We start from the raw sequence: 22389 nt of genomic DNA, 5'->3' as shown, positions 1-22389 counted from the left end.
CCCTCATGAAATCAAGGCTAATTTGCCACCTAACTTTTATCTGAAACTTTATGCTGAACTTAGGCCCCAAACCACGCATAAAACAACGAATGTCTAAGGAAAAAAACACTACATGATATTGTTAATTTTGATGAATACATTTTCTCAGTTATCTTCTATGAATCAAGTTTTTGGTGTTATGTTTCAGAACTCTTTACCAGGTCCTAGATCCCAAAAAGTTTTTCCTATATCACTGTCAAAATTTGTATAGTTTTATATTTTAGTCAATGATCAATTTGAATAAATTTCTGTACAATGTGTAATAGTTAGGTCAACATCATTATTTTTTCTATGGATATTTAATTGTCCCAGCACCTTTGTTTGGAAAGCCTATCCTTCCTACATCAAATTGTTGTTACACCTTTGTCAAAATCACGTGGATAAATGTGGGGATGGGTGCTATTTCTAGTTTCTCTATCCTGTTCCACTGATCTATGAGTCTGTCCTCCCAATAATATAATGCAGTTTTGATTAATGTAGTCACATAATAAGTCTTGAAATCAAATACAATGATTTCTCCCATTTCATTCTTCTTTTTCAAAATTGTTTTAGATATTTTAGGTCTTTTGCCTTTCCATATAAATTTCAAAATAATCTTGTCTACAATTACAAAAACATCTTACAGGGATTTCAATATCGTGTTAACCGTATATTAATTAGGGCAAAATTGACATCATTAAAATCTTGAGTTTTTCAATCCATGAACATAGTATGTCTCTCTGTTTAGTTAGGTCTTCTTTAATTTCTTTCATCAGTGTTTCATAGCTTTTAGCACACTAGTCCTATACATGTTTTGTTAGATATATACCCAAGCATTTCATTTTTTATTATGGGATTAGAAGTGATATTGTATTTTAATTTTAGCTTCCACATGTTCATTAAAATAAATCAAACTGAGAACTACACCAAAGCAAAAAGGCTTTGCCCAACAAAGGAAACCATCAACAAAAGGAAAAGGTAACCTACTGAATATATTTGCAAATGATGTATCTGATCAGGGATTAATATCTGAGATACACAAAGAACATATTCAACTCAACATCAAAGAAAAAATGACCCCAAACAAGTAACTGGGGCACGACTAAGGGCAGAGAACCTGAACAGACATTTTTCTAAAGAAGACATACAGATGCCAAGAGACACACGAAAAGATGCTTAACATCACTAATTATCAGGGAAATGCAAATCAAAACCACAATGAAATATTACCTTATTACGTGTCAGAATGGCTACAGTAAAAAACATGAGAAATAGTAAGTGTTGGTGAGGATGTGGAGAAAAAAGGAACTCTTGTGCACTGTTGGAGGGAATGTAAATTGGGGCAGCCCCTGTGGGAAACAGTATGGAGGTTCCTCAAAAAATGAAAAACAGAAATAACATATGATTCAGTAATGCCACTACTGGGTATTTACCCAAAGAAAATGAAAACACGAATTCAAAAAGATAAATTAACCCCTATGATTATTATAGCATTATTTCCAACAGCTAAGACCCAGAAGCAACCTAAGTGCTCATCAATAGAAGAATGGATAAAGAAGATGTGGTGTGTGTGTGTGTGTGTGTGTGTGTGTGTGTGTATATATATACACACATATATATATGTGTGTATATATACACACATATGTGTGTATACACATACACACACATACACACATATATATATGTGTATATATATACACACATATGTGTGTATATATACACACATATGTGTGTATACACATACACACACATACACACACACACACACACACACACACACACACACACACAGAATGGGATATTACTCAGCCATAAAAAGGAATGAGATCTTGTCATCTGTGACAACATAGATGGACCCAGAGAGTATCATGCTAAGTGAAGTAAGTCAGAGAAATACAAATCATATGATTTTGTTTATATGTGAAATCTAAAACAAAGCAGAAACAGACCTGTAAATACAGAGAAATGGTGGTTGCCAGAGTGGGTGGGTGGGTGGGTGGGTGGAAAGGACAACGCAGATGAAGGGGAGTGGGAGGTACAGGCTTCCAGCTGTGACATGAATAAGTCATGGGGATGAAAGATACAGCATAAGGAATGCAGTTAATGGTGCTGTAACAGCGCTGTATGATGACTGACGGTAGGCAGCTACACTTGTGGTGAGCAGAGCATAAGGCACAGACTGGCTGAATCACTATAATGTACGTACATTATAGTGCACCGAAGCTAATGTCACATTGTGCGTCAACTACCCTTCAACTAATACAAACGACAAAGATACCAAATCGATTGTTGTGAGTTGATGCTGAATCCCACAACCCTGCTGAACACACCTTCTAGTTCTAGGAAGTTTTTGTAGCTTCCTCGGGGCTTTGTACATAGACTATCAAGCCACCTGAAGTAGGGAAAAGTTTTTTTTTTTTTTCCCTTTCTCTAACATCTTTTATTTCCTTTTCTTGCCTTACTGTGCTGCCTAGCACTTCCCGTATCATGTCGAATAGCGATGGTGACACTGTATATCCCTGCCGTGTTAACACTAAGTCTTTCATCATTAAGGAGGATATAAGCTGTAGGTTTTTGGTAGATGTTCTTCATTAAATTGAGCAAGTTCCCCTCTATTCTCATTTTATCACAAACGACCACTGTGTTGTTCCCCAAATCCCACGGTCCTTACTTAGCCGGTCTGCCTCCTCTCTATCCTGAAGATTCATTTTATGTTTACTTTTCATACAATGTACAAGGCATTTAGCTGTACTTAGCAGGAAGAATAGGGAAAAAAATAGATATACCCTGTATTTCCAGATGTGAAACTACAAACTTACTTTTTAAAAATATTTTGTCCAGTGTTCCTGGTTCTTCTCATTGGGTGGTCTGGTCTGCAACAAACTAGTGTGTCATTACCGGACATGAAGTTCTTGTTCCTTTTTAAAAATCCTCATGATTCACCCTGACAGCATTTACTTTGGTTTGTTCTTTATAAACATGACAACTTTTTTAAACCACTTCTTAAAGATTCATCACTCTACTGTCCCCTAAAAAAAGAATGTCAAAGAGACTGGAAAAATTCAGTGTTGTGAGCAAAATATGATGTTAGAAAATGTATCCTCATTGGAAATTACTAACAAAAATAAAACTGCTTTTAAAAAATGAAATGGATACTGGGTAGGGAAGTTATTTTAAAAATCTGACTGCGATGCTGTCAAAATTATTTATATATGTGCACAGCCATTCTGATCTATTTTTATCTTTGGCATAACATGTTCTATACACACACGCAATAATCTTCTCTAATGTTGTGCAAAACTTCTCACAAAAATAAAAAGCTTCATATTGGGTATTAAATTGATCTGACACGAAGATGAATTTCAGTTATACAGGAAAAGGCTCTTCATTACAGCATTGTTTGTAGCAGGAAAAGAGTGGAATCAATCCAAGTGCCCAACATTAGGGCACCTGATAAAATAAACTATGGTACAGAAACAAAATAGAATACTATGCAGCCATAGAAACAATGGGAAAGCTTTCTGTACACTGACATAGAAAGGTCTCCAAAACACATTACTCAGTGAAAAAGAGAAAATGTCCGGAGCATGTTGTATATTCTAAGGAAGAAGACTCTAGATGCATATTTGATGATGTCTGGATAGAGACACAGGAATATGTAAGAAACTAATAAAACTGATAACTATGAGATCCCTCAAAATAAACAGAATTACTTGGATTTCTGCACCATTTGAAGATATTAGCTAGTTTATTCCCATGGGAAAGGAACTAATTTAAATTTTTAATTTAATGCTGAATTTAAGACACAATCCACAATTCAAAGTTGGGCCTGAAACAGCTGCACTGTCTGGACTGTGAACCAAAGGGTCCTCACTGCATGTCGCTGCCACGCGGAACTCCACCACTGCAAACCGCGGTTGTTCCACAGCCAAATGTCTTCCAAATGCCACTGCTGTCGGTTGTGTTAATCACAGAACCCTACCACTGGAAAGGTTCCCAACAAGTCACCCGTCCCTGCCTTAGCCAGGCAAAAGAGCACGGAGGAGCCAGTGCAGAGTAATCATCACTTGTGAACAGACAAGATAAAGCTACCAATAATGCCACACTGCCTTCTTCCACTGACCTGACAAGTGTCATGTATATTTCCTTCCTGATGATGTACATACAGACCCATGAATCGTCTAGAACCGATGTGTGGCCATCTGAACTTTAGTTTGTGCATTAGCTGTTATCATAATCTAGGATAAACTTTCAGGAATGGCAACTGTTCTGCCACAGCCTCATTCATACAAAATGGGTCTTGGGAAAAATGTCTTCCTTATGGTTCGTTCTTTAAATCTTGCTGCCTGAATCAAAGAAGAAAGCAGCTGGTCAAACTCATTTATCCTCAGTAAAATAATGCAACATGGCAATGAATAGGCGAAGTCGGCAGCAAATTTCATCCGTGTCCTTAATCAAGGAATCAGTGCTATTTGTGATCAAATAAACATTGCTGCTTAACATTTGTTCTTCAGATAAATATTGCAAACCTAATCAGAGATGATCACCTTTCCCCTTCAATGTCAATAACTTGAAGGTAAGATTTTAAGGAATAGAAAACCCCCAAAATATTTTCATTTCTTTGCACTTTTAATAATTACCTAGAGAAACAGTGGAGACACTCACTTAGGAAAACCACTACCACATACATGAAACTTGACGTTTCCTAATGAAAACAGGACTACCAATTTTCTCTACTGCCAACTGGCTATAGTACTTTAACATGTTCTACTTAATTCTGGGCACTGAAGCCAGCAGCAATACTGCTGAGAGCCATCTTTCCAGTTTCCTCTCCCACTCAAGGGGAGAGAAAAGGAGGATGGGGTATTTAGTGCATTGGGTAAGAAGGGAGGCTGTGGAGTCTGAATGCTTGGATTTAAAACCCGCCTCCACCAGATCCTAACTGTGACTGGTGTGGTCTTTCAGCATCTTTGTGCCTCAGCGTCCTTGTCTGTAAAATAAGAACAATAAAAGCACTGACATCAAAGGATTCTGAGCATTAATTAAAGTAATTCATGTAAACTGCTTCACATGGTACCTAGCTTGGTCACTGCCCAATAAAAAGTATCTATTTTTATTGCTCTCTTACATGTGCCTTACGCTCCTGTTCCGCAAGACTGCTTGCTGCCATAACCACGCTGTGCTTTCATCCCTCTGTGTTTTGTGCTTTTTGTTCGGAATCTAGACCACCCCATTGCTTGTTCTCTGGCCTGATGAAACCCTCTTCCCTTCCATGGCCCATCTTGGAAATGGGCCTAACCAATCATGACTTGGCCCTGTTGGCTTGCACCTCCAGTGCTCTTTGTTTGCCGTTCTTTTATTACACTCATTATATTAAACCTGACTTTCATTACAGTAATTGATGACCTTGTCTCCTTCATGGGGAAGGATTGTGTCTTACTAGCCCATTTACTCTCCATAGTCTTTAACAATCCGCCAAGAGTGATTACTCAACGAGCATTTATTAGATTTGAAACAGTTGTGCTTACTTATGACAGTAAGCATAACATATTATACTACCTATGACAGCAGCTCTCTCATGGGATGCTTGCAAATGTTCAATGAGATGGCGCATATAAAGGGCTACTAACAAGTTTTATTATTTTATCATTATCAACCACAGCTAAGAGTCCCTCAGGGCTCACCATGTGCCCGGCATGGTGGCTTTTCATTCCCCTTGCACAGAGTAGGTGAAATGAAGGTGCTTTTTAAATGACTGATGAAGAAAAATGGCGCTGATCCGGCAAATTGATAAGTAACTATTGGCTATGTTATTAAAAAGCCGGCTTGGATGATGAAATTCCTGATATTTTACAGCATAGTTTTGAGGATCAAAATAATTCAAGACCTGAAAAAATATAACTTGCAAATCTTATAAACGAAAGGTAGCATTATGCAAATGTGTGTACCCAGCGTTCAGGACTACTGAGGGTTTTGAAAACAGCACTGAGAACTTCCGACATTCTCCATCTTCTCAACCATAAACCAGGCCAATAATTAGAACCTCCGTGCAGGGCGCTAGGACGAATAAATCAGGCAGTGTGGTGAAGTGCTTATGGAAGTGTGATAAGTAAACACACATGCTGATCTAATTTGTTATTATCATAAGTGATGCTCTCAATTATCTAGTAAGTGAAGATCTAGAACCATGACGGAGAAACTAAGTCCAGAGTTGATGCAGATGTTCTTAAGTCACACACTGTTCCCAACTCTTGACAGTGTGAAATCACTGGTAGGTCACTGCCCTGTACAGGATGATGGACCTGGACATCAATGAATAGTGAAAGGCCCAGGAAAGTATCAGGGAGGAGAATGTAAAAGCTTGGATAAGCCACATACATAACTGGGATAAGCATACATTCATTTCTAAAACTTTAGGAATTAAAATGCCTCTTCAGTTCCTGCAAACATATCAGTCTAGTCAAATGAAGAACACATTTTTATATTTTTGTGAAATGCTTTCTTTTACATATTACAGACATAATTTTAATTCGTCCTTCTATTCATTTCGGCTTTTAAAAGTGGTAAAATGAGAAAATAAAGCAACAGAGATCTGAAAGGCAAAATGCCACAATGAAGCAAGCAAACAATGTTTTCTTTTTCCAAGCATAATTATGTAAGCTGTTTAAAGGGAAAAAGCTACTAAAGCAATCATTTAAATAAAACTTAAAGGGAGATCTAGAAGTTCTTTTCAGTGAGTCTAATTTCTTGGTATCACTCTACAAATCTTTTTAAATGTAAGGATGTACAAAGCATGAAATTTTTTAAAATGATGACAAGGATGGAAACAAAATGTTTTGCAATGATTCAAATGTGTAATCTACTGCACTTACATGCATTTTTTTTAAAGAAATCTGTATATGTACAAGGCACCAAAATAATCATTTTCTCGAAATGATTCCAAGGCATTAATGAGATTTCCTACCAAAAAAAGAACTCCCCAGACTAAACGCCTAAGTATGCATGTCATGTGCTTTTTACCAGCACAATCCTGGCTTTGAATGCTATGGAGACATAAATGAAAAGACAGAGGCCAAGGGGGGGTGCCCCTTAGTTCAGATTTAGAATTGCATATATGGAAGATCAGGCTTTAAAGTTTTAGGTTCTACTGCCTAGTAAAATTTCCAAAATAAAACTGGGGAGATGCCCATCGGTTGCCAAATTTTAATTTCGCAGAGGAAAGGCATTACAGAAAACAACTAACATATATCATCATCAATAATTTATGAAGGAAAGGATCATTTTAATACCCGCTAAGCATAAGAAGCCCTAACTTTAGAATGGACAGTTTTATGAATTAAATCAATTTAAGTTGAACTCACTGTACAGTGGTCTTATTTTTTCTGTGTTGATGGGATTACGAATAGTTCATCACTAAGAGAGGGCATAACATGGGCTAGCGGTCCCACAAAATAACTTGTTCTAATGTAGGACTTAGAATGTTCAATTTGTGATTACATTATCAGTGTCTAAATGTGACTGTCCTTGGGGCACCTGGATGGCTCAGTCAGTTAAGCATCCAACTTCGGCTCAGGTCATGATCTCACAGTTCGTGAGTCCAAGCCCAGCATCGGGCTCTGTGCTGACAGCTCGGAGCCTGCAGCCTGCTTTGGATTCTGTGTTTCCCCCTCTCTCTGCCCCTCCCCTGCTCATGCTTTCTCTCTCTCAAGAATAAATAAACATTAAAAAAAATTTGTTTTAATGTATTCTCCTTGAAAAACATGGTCACTGAAAAGACCGAATCCATACAGTGGAGCCTAATCCTCATTTTTTCTCTATTCCTCCTTTGTTAGACTGAATCTTCAGAACACTTACTGGAAAACAGCCCCCCAATAGTTAAGCTCACTAGTGCACCGGCAGTCTTCTGACACATTCAAAGTGCTCCCTTGTTTCCATGTTATAAACGTGGACATGCACAGCCTGCTGCTGGAGGTCCACGCGTGGCACAGACATCAGCTGGCCTTTCTCACAAGTGAAACGAATGAAGAGAGAGAGTCATGATGAGAAAAGCTGTGTCCAACCATTGGTTCCCAATATATCCCTAGTGGCTGAATTAAAAGAACACACCTTGAGACAGACTTTAAAATTCCCATTCATTTTAATAACGTTGGAATTTTTGGTTAATTAAGGAGATACCATCAAAATTAGTTCATAAAATGGCATTCAATAAAGGGACCGGTGTTTTGGAGGGTGTTTTTTTTAATGCAATAATAAAGCTATGATCACTCATATTACTAGGATGTAATATGGCTAAAACGGTTCAAGGACGTTCAAAGAGTCAGAGTATATAAATAAAACATCTAACAAAACTAGCCCAGATGTTCAAATTATTCCAAGCAGAATGTGGGCCCGCTCCCCGGTTAGTGGATTTGTGAGATCATAGTTTTTCATTCTCTACCCTTGTGCTGCCTCTGTATGGACTGTCCTATCGCCCAGCTGCATCTTGACCAAATGGCCACACAGGAAGTACCGGAAGCATAGAAGTAAGAAAATCCTGAGCATTTTCATTTTGTTACTAATTGGGACACAAATTTTTAAAATTCTGTATTTAGAAATCTTGGCTAGAAAACATCTTTGGTGGTATAAATAGGCTTTAAAAACTGAAGCTTTTAAGAACAGCTGTACTGTGGACAGTGGCTAACCGTACAGGCTCTGAACTTATTAACTGTGTGAACTTGGGCCTACTATTCCATCTCCTTATGCCTCAGATTCCTCATCTCTAAAATGGAGACAAGGTCTCCATTAATGGTGCCAGTCTCATAGGGTTGGGAGATGAAATGGGGTAACATATTGAAGGCACTGAAAACAGAGCCTGGTGAATATATTACTCTTATTGCTACTACTTATTCTTAGAATCCCTGAAAAATTCACTGCATTTATGGAAGATTTTATACTAAAAGAGTTGAACACAGTTTAAGAACCCTATTTATCGATTCTGACACAGAAAATTTCATCAGATGAGGAATGTTCAGAGTTCAGAGAGTTAGGAAAACAGAAAATGCGTAATTGCAAAGAGACCGACCATGCTCTGCAATAAATGCCATCCGTTTAATGGGTCAAAAAAGAAACCTTAAGCTCTGTATTCTGGACACCTAGCGGGAAATCTGAGCGACAAGAACGTCTTCCCCCAGAAGCCAAACTTACCCCTTGTTCGTCCAGTTTCATGAGTTGCTCTGTGACTTTGGGAGTGTTGAAGGCCAACCTCAGGCACTGGACGTTGAGCTCAGGAATCACGTGCTCCAGCACTTCCTTCAGGGGCAGTCCTCTGGCTGTCGAGTGCTTTGCCGTTGAGGGAATGGCATCCTCCAGGACTGAACCTCTCAGGGTCATGAGCTGAAAAACAGACATGTGCTCCAGTGAGGTCTCTCTCGGTGTGGGAGAGGAGTAAATACATCACATGCTCTGAAGGCCTAGACTCAGGGGAATGACTTCTCAAAGGCTTAGATACTTTGTATATGAAAAACAAGGCCAACACTTTGTTTTCTTTTTTTTTTTTTAGTTGTTTCTTTTTTTTCTTTAATGTTTATTTATTTTTGAGAGAGAGAGAGCAAGAGACAGCATGAGTGTGGGAGGAGCAGAGAGAGAGGGAGACACAGAATCAGAAGCAGGCTCCAGGCTCTCAGCTGTCAGCACAGAACCCAACATAAGGCTCGAACCCACAAACTGTGAGATCATGACCTGAGCCAAAGTCTGACACTGAACCAACTGAGCCACCCATGTGCCCCTATTTTTTTCTTTTACAGAAAGAGAAAGACTGTGCATGAGCAGGGGAGAGGGGCGGAGGAAGAGAAGGGGAGAGAGGGAGGGGGGAGACAGAGAGAGAAAGAGAGAGAGAGAGAGAGAGAGAGAGAGAGAGAATATCTTAAGCAGGCTCCATGCTCAGCATGGAGCCCCATGCCAGACTAGATCTCATGACCCTGGGATCATGACCTGAGCCGAAATCAAGAGTTAGACATTCAACCGACTGAGCCACCCAGGTGCCCCAAGGCCAACACTTTCAAGAAGACCCAGACAAGCCCAAGGGAACTCAGAGTCAAGCCTTCCAAGGATATCTACTTTAAAGCCAAATAAAGTATTTCCTTCAAGAGCTCAGTAAGATCTAGACCTTTATATGGCTTATAAAATGTCACTAACCAGGAAATTAAGAAGATATCCCAGAGAAACATCTGAAGAATGCTCAGGATTTACATGTTATACCTTTCTGATTTACAAAAGATAAGGGTCAAGTTTTAAATTTCATAACATGTCATGGACAAGCATAAACTACTTATATCCCCAAATGCTACCACAAGAAGACAATGACTGTGGTTAGTACAGCAGCAGAGTCTACAGCACTGCAAATTACTTTAGATTTCCCCTTATTTCTAGAAACACTTTCCATTATTATGAAATAAACAGAAGCAAAGAAATTTCCCCGTGTAACGACGATTTGTGGGAGTAAACAAGAAGCCCAAAGCGGTTGCAATTCCCAAAAGGTGTCGCGTGGCTAAGTTGTTAACGTAACGTAAACACTGTATGTGACCTAAGAAAAAAGCCCCACTGCACTGAACCCCTTTCCAGGAAGCCTGTAGGTTACACGGGAGTGACAGGAGCTAACAGAGGAGGGCGTGTCGACAGGCAAGTGTGGCACGTGCGAGGGAAGAGACACACAACCGCGAATTCGGAAGGCTGTATTTACTGGGAAAGGGTAACAAGTTTGGGGCCCAAGAGAGTCCAAAGGCAGAAAACAGAGCATCATGGCTCAGAGCACAAGAAAAGGCCCTCGCGGAAGAGGTGGCACTGAAAAGGCACCATGAAACCTGGGGAGGATTCTGGAAAATGTCAGAGAGCAAAGGCACGGTGATGAGAGAGCACGGGGCGTGGGCGTGAAGGAGCCACGGCCATGGCGCAGACAGAGCTGACGACAGCGCAAGGACAGGGTGGGGAGAGCCCAGAGCGGGCGTGTGCACCCATCAGGCTCCTAGGGGCAACCTCAGACCCTGTCTGAATGGGGAGGGTGATGCGTCCCTCAAGAGGAACCGCAAGAGGAAGAAGCCAGAGGAAGAAGCCGCAGGCAGACAATACGGTGAGCAGGAAGCTGCAAGCATCCGGGAATCAGGCAAAGAGGGCATGATATGTGTCTAGCAGCAAAATGGAGGCCAAAGGAAAAACCACCAGGGAAGCAAAACCTCTAACATCTGCCAGATGATGCAGAAGAGGGAGGAGGGCAGGAAAAGCAAACTTGACCAACATCTTGCTCTCAATCCAAGAACAAGGTCCTATTCACTTGATTAGTATCTCTTCTTTCATTTATAAATAATTTGGTTTCAAGTAACACTTGTGTAAAAACACATCATTTTCCTATGATTTAATACCTAATCTGACAGAAATGGTTTCTCGGATTTGTTTGCTTGATTGTGTTTTGAGTTATGGGAAACCGCCGAAAGACCCAGGTACCGTGCTCCTCTGTCCCTGAGGTAATGTGCCTGGAGCCCGGAAGCTACAGAGGCTCCAAGTATTTTCAGCTGAGAAACCAAGCCCGGGAATGCTAATCCTGTAGCACAGAGAAGACTGCAGCTCACCTCCAGGAAGCCAAAGCAGAGGAGAAAAAGCATGACTCATTTTTTATAACTGGATCACTAGCATTACTGATATTTCTGTTAATGATTTCCAGAAACAAGACGAGAGGCCTTAGGAGTCCCTGTGTACCTTGCTTAAAAACACTCACGTGTCACAAGGTTTTCTTCAGAAACTGTCAGCTTTACAAACACGTTGATGTTTTTCTGTTTGTGTTGTGCGCTGATGATTTCTATCGAAACGAAAGAGGAAGGAGCAACATGCCTGTCAGGTGGGGACGGACCTCGAGAGAGGGTTCTATCAGAGGACTTCTGTTAGTTTCTTTGTATGAAAAGCCTCATTAAGATAGTACCATTAAACCACATTTAAGGATTACTTTCACCGGAAAGGAAAAAGTTCCACGAAAGCTAGGGGCACTCCATTAAATACACATGAGAGAGAGGAAGGAAAGAGAATGAAGGAAGGAGACAGAGGGGAAGGGAGAGCACGGCTGTACAATTCTAGGCATTAGCCATGTCATCGTGAACGACTCAGACAACAGTCCCCATCCCCACGGGGCTTAAATTCTAGTGGGGGAGACCGAAAACAAACAAAATAACAAGTACAGTGGGTGAGGTAGTATTAAATGTTCGTGAAAAAGGAAAGCCTCACATCAGATGTGAAATGGGATATGTGGGAGCAGAAATTTTAGATCCAGTGGCCAGGGAAGGCCCCTGTGGTTTAGGAGTCAAGGTCAGAAGGAAATGAGAAAGCTCCAGTCAGGAGGATGCCAGGGGAAGAACATAGCAGGACAGAGGACCAGGGAGCAGCCGAGCCCCGAGGCAGAGGTGTCACGGTGGCCCAGAGGGGAAGGAAGCCAGCGTGGCTGGAAAGACCAAGGGAACGGATGCTCTCCTAAATTAGCAAAGGACACTGACTGGTTTTTTCTCACGAGATGGGAAGCCACTAAAGGATTCTGAACTGAGGAATGACAGATCCGGTTTACACTTCGAAAGGATCCCTCCTGGGCTGAAAGGATGCAGGGATTAAGGGCAGAGGCAGGAAGAAAGGTTCTCAGTGAAAAATGGTGGTGGCCTGGCCCAGGCCGAGGTGATGGGATGGAAGAAGGGGTTGAAATCTGGGCATATCTTGAAAACAAAGTCAACCAGTTTTGCTGACAGCCAGGGTGGGGGCAGGAGGCAGGGAGGAGAGTCCAGTGTGACTTTAAGGTTTCCGGCCTGAACCCCCTCAATAATAGAGTTGTCAGCTAAACATTAATTTGAACATAAAGGCAAGCGGTGATGGTGTTTTGAAGTACAAGTAACAGTTGACTTGGATGTCCCAATCACAGGCTAAGTCAGTGGACCGCAGGGCTCGCCAGACGGGCTAGCGGAAAAGGGAAGGAGTAGCGGCTGCAAGTCCAGGGAAGGAGGGGGAGGTGCAGGTTGAACACTTTGGGCCCAGGGAGTGAGGGATGAAAGGACAGAGCCACCGATCATGGCAGAGGGATCACATGAACTCAGGATAGCAGTTAACGCTGGAGGGAGAGAGGGAATGTGGCAAGGCAAGCTGGAAGGGATGGTCATGGAGACCAATGACCGAAGTGACCGGACGGGAGAAAGAAATCCCTCACTTAGCAAACTTTGACCTCTGGCATGAAGGACGGTACGACAGTGGCAAGAAGAGGCACTTAAATGGATCAAAAACAGAAAAGGAAGAACATGGTGGGGGCTGAAATGGGGGTGGCCTTGGGAGGGAAACAGGTAAGAACAGGAAACAGGTAAGAACAGGCAAAAACACCTGAAGTAAGGTAACAGGCTCACAGAGATCCAAGAAGCCAGAGAGGGGCAACCACCTCGTCCAACTTCAAGAACAGCATGTTCTCCGTGCTTTTCTACGTTCAACTAAAGCATTCACCCTGCTTAGCGATTAGCTCTGGTGTGGAGAGAAAGTACACTAGGGCAAGAGAGCGCTTCAATCCTCTCTGGCCACCGCGTACCACACGTGAGAAATGGAACTTGTGCCTTTAAAAATCCGAGTTTTAATTTCCCCCGAGTTCAAGCTGAGGAACAATTACTAAGTGAAGCCAACCCCTGACACATGCCTTGTATTCAATGGGGGAAATGAGGTTAACTGTCCTATTTAAACTAGTTTCAAACCCATTATTTTCTACATACCTCAGGGGAGTATTAGGCATTAATGCCTCACAACAGTCCTAAAGTGAATTTGGCAGGGAGGCAATAATAAATTCATAACTGGCACAACTATATATATATTTACAAAGAAAGCAAACCACTGTCCCAAACTTGTTCATGAGTTTAAAACAACAACAAAAAAAACCCCTGCTCCGTTAGCTATTTTATTTTTCCTTTTCTTTTCTGACCTAAATTTCCTTTTAAAATAAAAACTCACATATTATGTGTGCCTAGATTCCTAAGGAGCTCCAAGAGCCTGTCTCAACGTGCAGTTAGATAGCCCTGGGTTTGACTGGTCTGCATTCTGTCTCTAAAAGGCCTAGGTAACAGGCTCAAGAGACAGCAAAATGGAAGAAGAAAAGAGCCTTTCCCTCTTCTTGGGTCAAGAACTGGCCTAAGCAACACTTTGTAAGAGTGAGTTTACTCTTGGGTGACCCTCTCTCATCTGTAAGGCCCCTGGCTCAAGCTGGCTCAGGGCTTTCCGGCCGCCTGAGCCGGATATGCAATATCCACTTTGGAATTCTGAGGGCTCCAATTTCCTAGGGCCACACTTAACTGAGGTATCTTTCTCTGCATCAAAACTCCCATTCATTTATTGCATCTATCCAGAGCCCCATGGAAAGGAAGGATCCAAATCTAACCATTATGTCCACCTCCATCACCATCAGAATGAATGAAAGGGGCCTTTGTTTATTCAAAAGCATTTGTAACTATGTGCTATTAAATTTAATTGCTTTGCTACTGCGACCACTCCATTTTTTCCTCACTCCAATCGAGCCTCAATCTTTCTGGTTTGCAACTTACCTCACTGGTTCTAAAAATTATTCGGTAGTTGTAGGGAGATCCATTTTCCTTCGTCTCTTCTGGCTTTTCCCTCCGAATGCTCACAGCCACTGGTCCAAGATTCTCATCGGCCCCAAAATAGTTCCAGTGTTCTTAGGTAAAAGAAGACAAAACAAAATTAGAACATTTACATAACACTTTAAAAATGTTATATTCTGTTTGATAGTAAGATCACTCAATAAAATGTCAATGCATTTAACAAATATTCTTCAATGAGTTACAGAAACAGAGACTTAGATACACAAGTTTGGTCTCAGTGAACAGAACACTGAATAGAGGTGGCCTATCGAGTTTTTTGTTTTTTCACTACCTCTGCAACTTACTATTTAACTATAGTTTTTAAAAGAGATTTGTGTTCTGTCCCTATATTCTACTGTTAAAAAAATTTTTATTATTATATTTATTTATTTTGAGAGAGAGAGAGAGTATGAGGCAGGGGTGGGGGGGGGTGGGGGGGAGCAAGAGAGGGAGACACAGAATCTGAAGCAAGGATCCAGGCTCCAAGCTGTCAGCACAGAGCCTGACGCGGGGCTCGAACCCCTTGAGTGTGAGATCATGACCTGAGTGGAAGTTGGACGCTCAACCAACTGAGCCACCCAGGCGCCCCATACTCTACCATTTAAATGGGCTGCATTATGTGGGCTTCCTCGCCTAAGGGAAGGTTTGTGCCAATGCTCCTTAGTTTTGTTAAAACAATAGCAACAACAAAACCCTGAATCTGTTGAGAACAGAGTTTGAGGATTGAGGAATTTCCCCCAGATTAACAAAGACTTCCCAGAACTGAAGAGAGCAGAAAGGTCTGTGAATCACCGAGTCGCACTCTGCTCCCAGCAAGAGTAGGGTCTACAAGGACAGAGCTTCGAAGTACGCCCAGGAGGTGGAAGTCTAGCATGGGGCTCTTGCACCTTACCAGTGGTTCCCATGCAGTGGGCACGAAAGGCGACCTACAGAGCCATGAACCTGGAGGGCACGTGAGGGCTGGGATAACAGGTCCCTCCTAGAGAGGCAGTGTGGCCAGGTGACTGACATGATGATTCAGGGCCCTTCCCCAAACGGGCTGCACTGCTCAAGACTCCAAAGGACTGGTGTTGAATTTACCTTCCTCTTGACCAGATGGAAAGTCAGGATCAAAATTAAATTACAGAAAAAAATTTCTTTAAATGATATTCACTGTACACTAAGTATATACTTCTTTAAAAAAAATAAAACTTGTCAATACATGAGATGGTTCACCGATGAGGAAGTCCACAAAACACAGAAATATATGAAAAACTAAAGTGGATAACTTATTCTTCACAGCACTTTACGTGGTCCTATTTCATTTACATGTGACACAGGCATCAAATGACTCAGACGTGACACGGTCAATTTTCCTCATACAAAATGCATACATTTGAAAATATGTGTCATTCCCATGCAAAATATAAAAGCATTTGAAAAGCCATGAGAGTAAGAAGAAATAATAGCATAACATATCTAATCATATAGTTTTAAAATTTGGGTAATGTATATGAAGGTACTCTACAAGTACTAAAGAGTGGTCGTAAAAGATACAATCATATAGTGAGTGAGGGCTCTCCAAGAACGTCATCATACTCCCTGGAAATTCAAAATAAGAAAACACAATGGGAATACGGGCAATGAACCGCTCACACATGGATAACCAAAAAGCAACTCAATGGAGGTCACAAAATTCACTACAAACATTTCTGTATACCCTCAAAGCTCTGCACGTGTGAATCACACTCAGGGGCTGTTTACTCTTACGTCGCATACAATTTTAATAAGCTTGGTTGTCTGGTCTTCAAGCTCACTGCTTTGTCTCAGAGGTGTGATCGTTCCAGAGGCTGACAAAGTCCAGAGTGTAGGGCTGTTACGGACTTGCATACGGACGGCAATGTGATACAACAATTGACAACAAGGAAGAAAACGGAAAGGCAAGAGACAGAAACCGCATGAAAAGAGCAGACAAGAACTTAAAGGAAAACAAGACAGCAGTCTGGGGCCGTCTACTGAAGGAGCAAAGAGCTCAACACACTGAAAAAGCTTCAGAGGAGGTGCCTGAGTGGCTCAGTTGGTTAAGCGTCCAACTCTTGGTTTCAGCTCATGGTTCATGAGTTCAAGCCCCGCATCAGGCTCTGCGCTGGGATTCTCTCTCTCCCTCTCTCTCTCTGCCCCTCCCTTGCTCACTCTCTCTCTCTCTCAAAATAAATAGACATTTAAAAAATATAAAAAAGAAACTAAACCCTGCATAAAACTCAATGTTTAAAAAGCAGAAAAGAAATTTAAGGTCATGTAAAGTTTTGTGTGTCATTATTAAATTCTGATCATATTTTTCTGTAATTTTTCACAGCTGTTAAATAAGTACATTTATGAGTTGGGAAATGTTCCGGAGATAAGTATAAGTGATTTCTAGTATTTCATCCAGACTCTATCTTCAAACAAACCCATCTCTGGTTTGATAACTCTAGGCAGACTTTGTAAACTTTCGTGTGTGTCGGTGCAGAAACTTTTTTTCTCCTTTTTCCTTGAAAAAGAGCTCCAAGCAAGTGTTTCCATTTGTTCCTCTATTTCAGTTTCATGGGATAGATGGGAATTCTGGTCTGGTTCCCTGAGTTAAGTTCACTGCTATCATGGTCAGATTCTGCTTGTCCAAAATGTGTTTCCACTTGAGTAAGACTTACTCTCAGAATAAGAGCCTTGTTTTTTGTGCACACTGTCTGTTTTCTCTGCTCCCAGGGATTACAGAAGTATAGAAAAACACCCTTTCTACACGAACATACCTTTATTCAGTTCAAAATCCAAATGTACTGTGTACTCTCTGGCAGTGGACTTTGGTTGAGTATGTCACCTTAAATTGAATTTCTGAGTCCTTAAACTTTGATCTTAAGACAAATGACTCTGATTTTTTTTCTTTAAACCAAAATACCAGGGGCGCCTGGGTGGTTCAGTTAGTTGAGTGTCCGACTCCGGCTCAGGTCATGATCTCACGGTCTGTGAGTTCAAGCCCCGCATCGGGCTCTGTGCTGATGACTCAGAGCCTGGAGCCTGCTTCTGATTCTGTGTCTCCCTCTCTCTCTCCCCCTTCCTTGCTCATGCTCTGTCTCTCTCTGTCTCAAAAATAAATAAAAAACATTAATAAACCAAAATGCCAGCCTTTTTAGAGGCATCCTATCTGGTCCTTCTGGCCAGTCTTGGTTCTGCCTGTCCTTCAAGCTCAGTACCTTCGTCTTAGCACCTCAGGCTTTGGGTAGCACCTTCGGTACCTGCCCCTGGCTGTGCCATTATTTTTTCCTAGCAGCCCTCTACCTACACCCTTAGCTGGCAGACTTATTCATCAGTTCCACAGGGCTCTTCCAGCCAGATCCACAAATCAGCTTTGTGTTTTGTGAGGATGGAAGGGGAAAGAGAGAGAACAAGAGCGGGGGAGTTGCGGATGAGTGTTACAGAAAGGCCTGGAAGCGTGTGATGGGAGAACTCAGGACGATGAAGTCTGAGGGAGGAGAGGGGAAGGGGAGAGGAACTGGACAATCAAGTAGGGTAGATAAACCTCCTGACAGATGAGTTGACATGCAGGCATTATACCACCCAAGGCAGTGACATTTTGGTGCCAGCATACTGGAGTGCCAAACCCAATACCGCACACATTCTGTTACAATGATATCATGTCGTGCACTGAGGTGCTCTGCCAAGCATTCTACCTAATATTCGTGTCCACCATGAAAATACAGAGATTTCCTTCTTTTCTACAGATGTGGCAGCTAGGATTTGGAGAGAATAAGTCACTGTCCAGCCACAACTAGCAAACAGCAAACAGTGCCAGAATTCAAATATATGATCTTATACTGATTCCAAAGCTCATTTTTTTAGCCATTTGATATTAACATTATCTTCCCCAAAGTTCCTGATACTATATTATGAATTTTAAAAAGTCCAATACGGGGCACCTGGGTGGTTCAGTCGGTTAAGCATCCAACTTCAGCTCAGGTCACGATCTCACGGTCCGTGGGTTCGAGCCCCGCGTCGGGCTCTGGGCTGATGGCTCAGAGCCTGGAGCCTGCTTCCGATTCTGTGTCTCCCTCTCTCTCTCTCTGCCCCTCCCCCATTCATGCTCTGTCTCTCTCTGTCTCAAAAATAAATAAACGTTAAAAAAAAAAATTAAAAAAAAAAAAAAGTCCAATACAATTTGATGCCTTAAGGGATGAACTAGCCAGATCATACATAAAGAAAGTTTTATTGAACTCAAATTGCTTAAGTGGCCAGAGGAGCAATTTCTGCATTGTGTGCAAAAAAAAACCCCAAAAAAACCCAAAAAAACTAAAAACACCTGGGTTTTGGATTGGTTTCATATTCCCAGAACAGAAAAGATTTAGATTACTTAAAAGCATCTTAATCAGCAATCTCTGAAAATATATGAAATCAGATTTTTAAAAAATAAACAGGGTTTATATAAAAACAAAAGCTTTATTCCTTGATGTGCCATAAGCAAGGCTTCACTGTGTTTAAAGGGAGAGATGTTAACATTTTACTCATAGATGGTTGACTTCCCCCGCCTTCATTTTCCATATTTAACACCTAAACAAATATTTAGTCTGAAGTTCTTAGTTCTGGTTCCTGAGTTTTAACAAGGATGATACAGAAAGTGCCAATCAGTAGTTCTGCTATCACTAGAATATTCCGCATAAATAACTATTTCTGGTTGATACATTCACAATAATAAATAAAAAATTCACAATCTTAGAAAGGGGAAATAGGAAACAATTCAAAGCTCCAGTAATTAGATCAAGTATAGTCACATCACCTGGTCATGAGCTGAGTGTAAAACAAGTGTATGGGGGGGGGGGGGGGGGAAGAGCCTCGTATTTTAACTGTAAAGGAGGAAAGGAAAATACAATCAGAAGAGTTACGGGGTTTCAACCAGCACTTTCTGGATTGTTCCTGTGGTTTTCATACTTGCAGACTTTGTAATACAATTTCAGTTGTGCATTTCCCTAGGGAGATCAGCATAATCTGCACTGTGTAGAATTATGAACAAAAATACATTTTTTTAAAAATTTCTTTTTAACGTTTATTTATTTTTGAGACAGAGAGAGACAGAGCATGAACGGGGGAGGATCAGAGAGAGAGGGAGACACAGAATCTGAAACAGGCTCCAGGCTCTAAGTGGTCAGCACAGAACCCGACGCGGGGCTCGAGCTCACGGACCGTGAGATCATGACCTGAGCTGAAGTCGGCCGCTCAACCGACTGAGCCACCCAGGCGCCCCTACGTTTTTGTTTTCTAGAAATAATTTGTAAACTTAAAATATTTCCTTAAAGTTGTCAACTTAGAAATTTAAATAGGAAAATTAGATGTGATAAACGCGAATCGAAGACATGGGAAGCAAATGAAACTTAGCTGCTATCTCCCACCTGACAAACTAGCAACAACATCTCTGAAGTGAAAACTGGTGCTTGGCCGAGCTGAGCTGTCACGTTCATATTCTGCTGGTGGCCCTGTGAATTGATTCCAGCCATTTTAGAAAGCGTCTTAGCAATATATGCTGAAGTCACAAAAATGTTCATATTCTAACCTTAGTCACCCTAATGGACTACGCAGAAGGAAAAGCGAAAACCCTCCCATTTTCTCTAGAAAAGGCACCTTAAGTCCCTGCAGCAGGAGGCACTGAAGATAGTTGTGCTGAGCTGACAGACCTGGGCCTCCCTACATGTCAGCAGGTCAGAGAATGGAACCATTGACAACTGAAACTATTTCACCATGTTCAGTATTTTAAGCCACTGTTTGCTGAAACAGTCTACTGGGTGGGCTGCAAGTGTGCCACTGTTAGTGCAGTCGACCTGAACTTTGACCCTTGACACTTCTACTGGAGAATCTGGGTGCAACTAGGAAGCCTGCTCACTGGACCACATGCTTCTGCAGAGCGGCTCATCTCTGCCTCTTGGGTTTAAGTTGTTCAGATGTTTTGTTTTCGTGCAACTTATCCATCTTAATAAGACTAATAACTAGGTTAGAAAAGACAGATCTAAAGTTAGGAGAATTTTAAAAAAAGAAGAAGAAAAACAACAGCAGCATATTCTGCTTTTAAAATGAGAGACATAGGTTTGGCAAAGTAGCGGTAACAAGAGGCCAACTTTTTGAAGAATGGCTCTTTCCGAGAAGCGCACCACTCAGAGATTCTCAGTCTCTGGTCCCCAAAGGGCTCATCCTAATTATAAAGGGCGGAGGTTCCATGAGAACTAAATAGCCCAGGACTTTGCATCATAATCAAAAGCAGGTCATAGTAATGGATGTGGACATTTACACAGGACTGGCCACATGCCAGAATTCTGTCCCAAAGCACTCCACTAAGCTTATAATTATTGTTGCATAAGAGTAATTGTGCACATTTACAAAGTACACAGTGCTCTGAAGTTCCAATTCTTTTTTTGACAGGTAGCTCTTAAAAAGTAGGGTGGTCTACTTGCCAAACTTGCCAAAATTAAGCACAAATGCGCTCAAAAGAGCATGTGACACTAAGCAGCCCATACTAGCCCCCTAACTTGCCAATAAAAGGTAGACTTTAATACAAAGTTATGTTGACATTAATAAACTGCAGCAAAATGATTAAAGGGGCAAAAAGCTCAAAGAAAACTCTATTTGAAACAAGAGGAAAATAAAGAGTAACAATCAAAATGGGGGGGGGTTATTGGTCATTATCTCTGAAAAACAGCCAGTAATTATATTTTTGAAAATTTAATCTCATTAGTGATGAAATTAAAATGTTTTGGGCCTGTAATAAATGTTAAAAAATATATGCTATAAATATTCCAAGTAGGCAAGAAAATGTTCAACTATACAAGCTTAAACATACTAGTCAGACCTTTCTGATCTAAGCTTTCTTTTAAAAATCTTTAACGTTTTATTTATTTTTGAGACAGAGAGAGACAGAGCATGAACGGGGGAGGGGCAGAGAGAGAATGAGAGAGAGAGAGAGAGAGAGAGACACAGAATCAGAAGCAGGCTCCGGGCTCTGAGCCATCAGCCCAGAGCCCGACACGGGGCTCGAACTCACGGACCGCAGGATCGTGACCTGAGCCAAAGTCAGATACTCAACCAACTGAGCCACCCAGGCGCCCCTCTTTTAAAATTTTTTAAAATGTTCTATTTATTTTTGAGAGAGAGAGAGAGAGAGGCAGAGTATGAGCGGGGGAGAGGCAGAGAGAGAGAGGGAGACACAGAATGTGAGGCAGGCTCCAGGCTCTGAGCTGTCAGCACAGAGTCCGATGCAGGGCTTGAACTCATGAACTGTGAGATCATGTCTGAGCTAAAGTCGAACGCTTAACCGACTGAGCCACCCAGGTGCCCCTCTGAGCTCAGCTTTCTTAAGAGCAATTCGGCAATAAAAACCAAGGTCCCTGCAAAGGCCACAGCATTTGATTTACAGATGTCTACCTTATGGAAATAACTGGGTATGTGGGGGGAAGTTACATAACAAGATCATTTATATTTGGCCAGAGGTTTCTAATCTTATCTATATATAGAAATCAGGGGGCCCATGAACTTAAATGAAAAAAAAATTTTTTATTTTCACCAGCTGTTAAGTGAAATGTAGCATTTCTGTCCATTATAAATGCAGGCAACATACTACAGTAATATTAGCTGTACACATGTGACTTTGACATCAAAAAAACCCCCGATATTTTCATATCACATTATAGTTGTTGCAGGCATATCAAAATATCAGTTATGCTCATCACTACTTTGAAAATTATCAGACCCG

At 41.3% G+C, this 22389-nt stretch overlaps 1 protein-coding gene across 10 annotated transcripts in view; it reads right to left on the bottom strand.

Annotated features, from left to right (window-relative positions):
- Positions 1-22389, bottom strand: part of SIPA1L1 (signal induced proliferation associated 1 like 1) — a 362769-nt gene that overhangs the window by 95196 nt on the left and 245184 nt on the right. For all 10 annotated transcript variants that reach the window (XM_042990031.1, XM_042990035.1, XM_042990026.1 and 7 more), the window contains 2 exons: positions 14592-14722; positions 9202-9390 (listed from right to left, as the gene is read on the bottom strand). In XM_042990031.1, the coding sequence (XP_042845965.1) occupies positions 9202-9390; positions 14592-14722 (320 nt within the window). The remainder of the gene's footprint in view (positions 1-9201; positions 9391-14591; positions 14723-22389) is intronic.

Source organism: Panthera tigris, chromosome B3 (assembly GCF_018350195.1).
Source record: "Panthera tigris isolate Pti1 chromosome B3, P.tigris_Pti1_mat1.1, whole genome shotgun sequence".
NCBI classification, from domain to species: domain Eukaryota; kingdom Metazoa; phylum Chordata; class Mammalia; order Carnivora; family Felidae; genus Panthera; species Panthera tigris.
The sequence above is the reverse complement of the archived record's forward strand: the minus strand, read 5'-3'. Positions and strand labels throughout refer to the sequence as shown.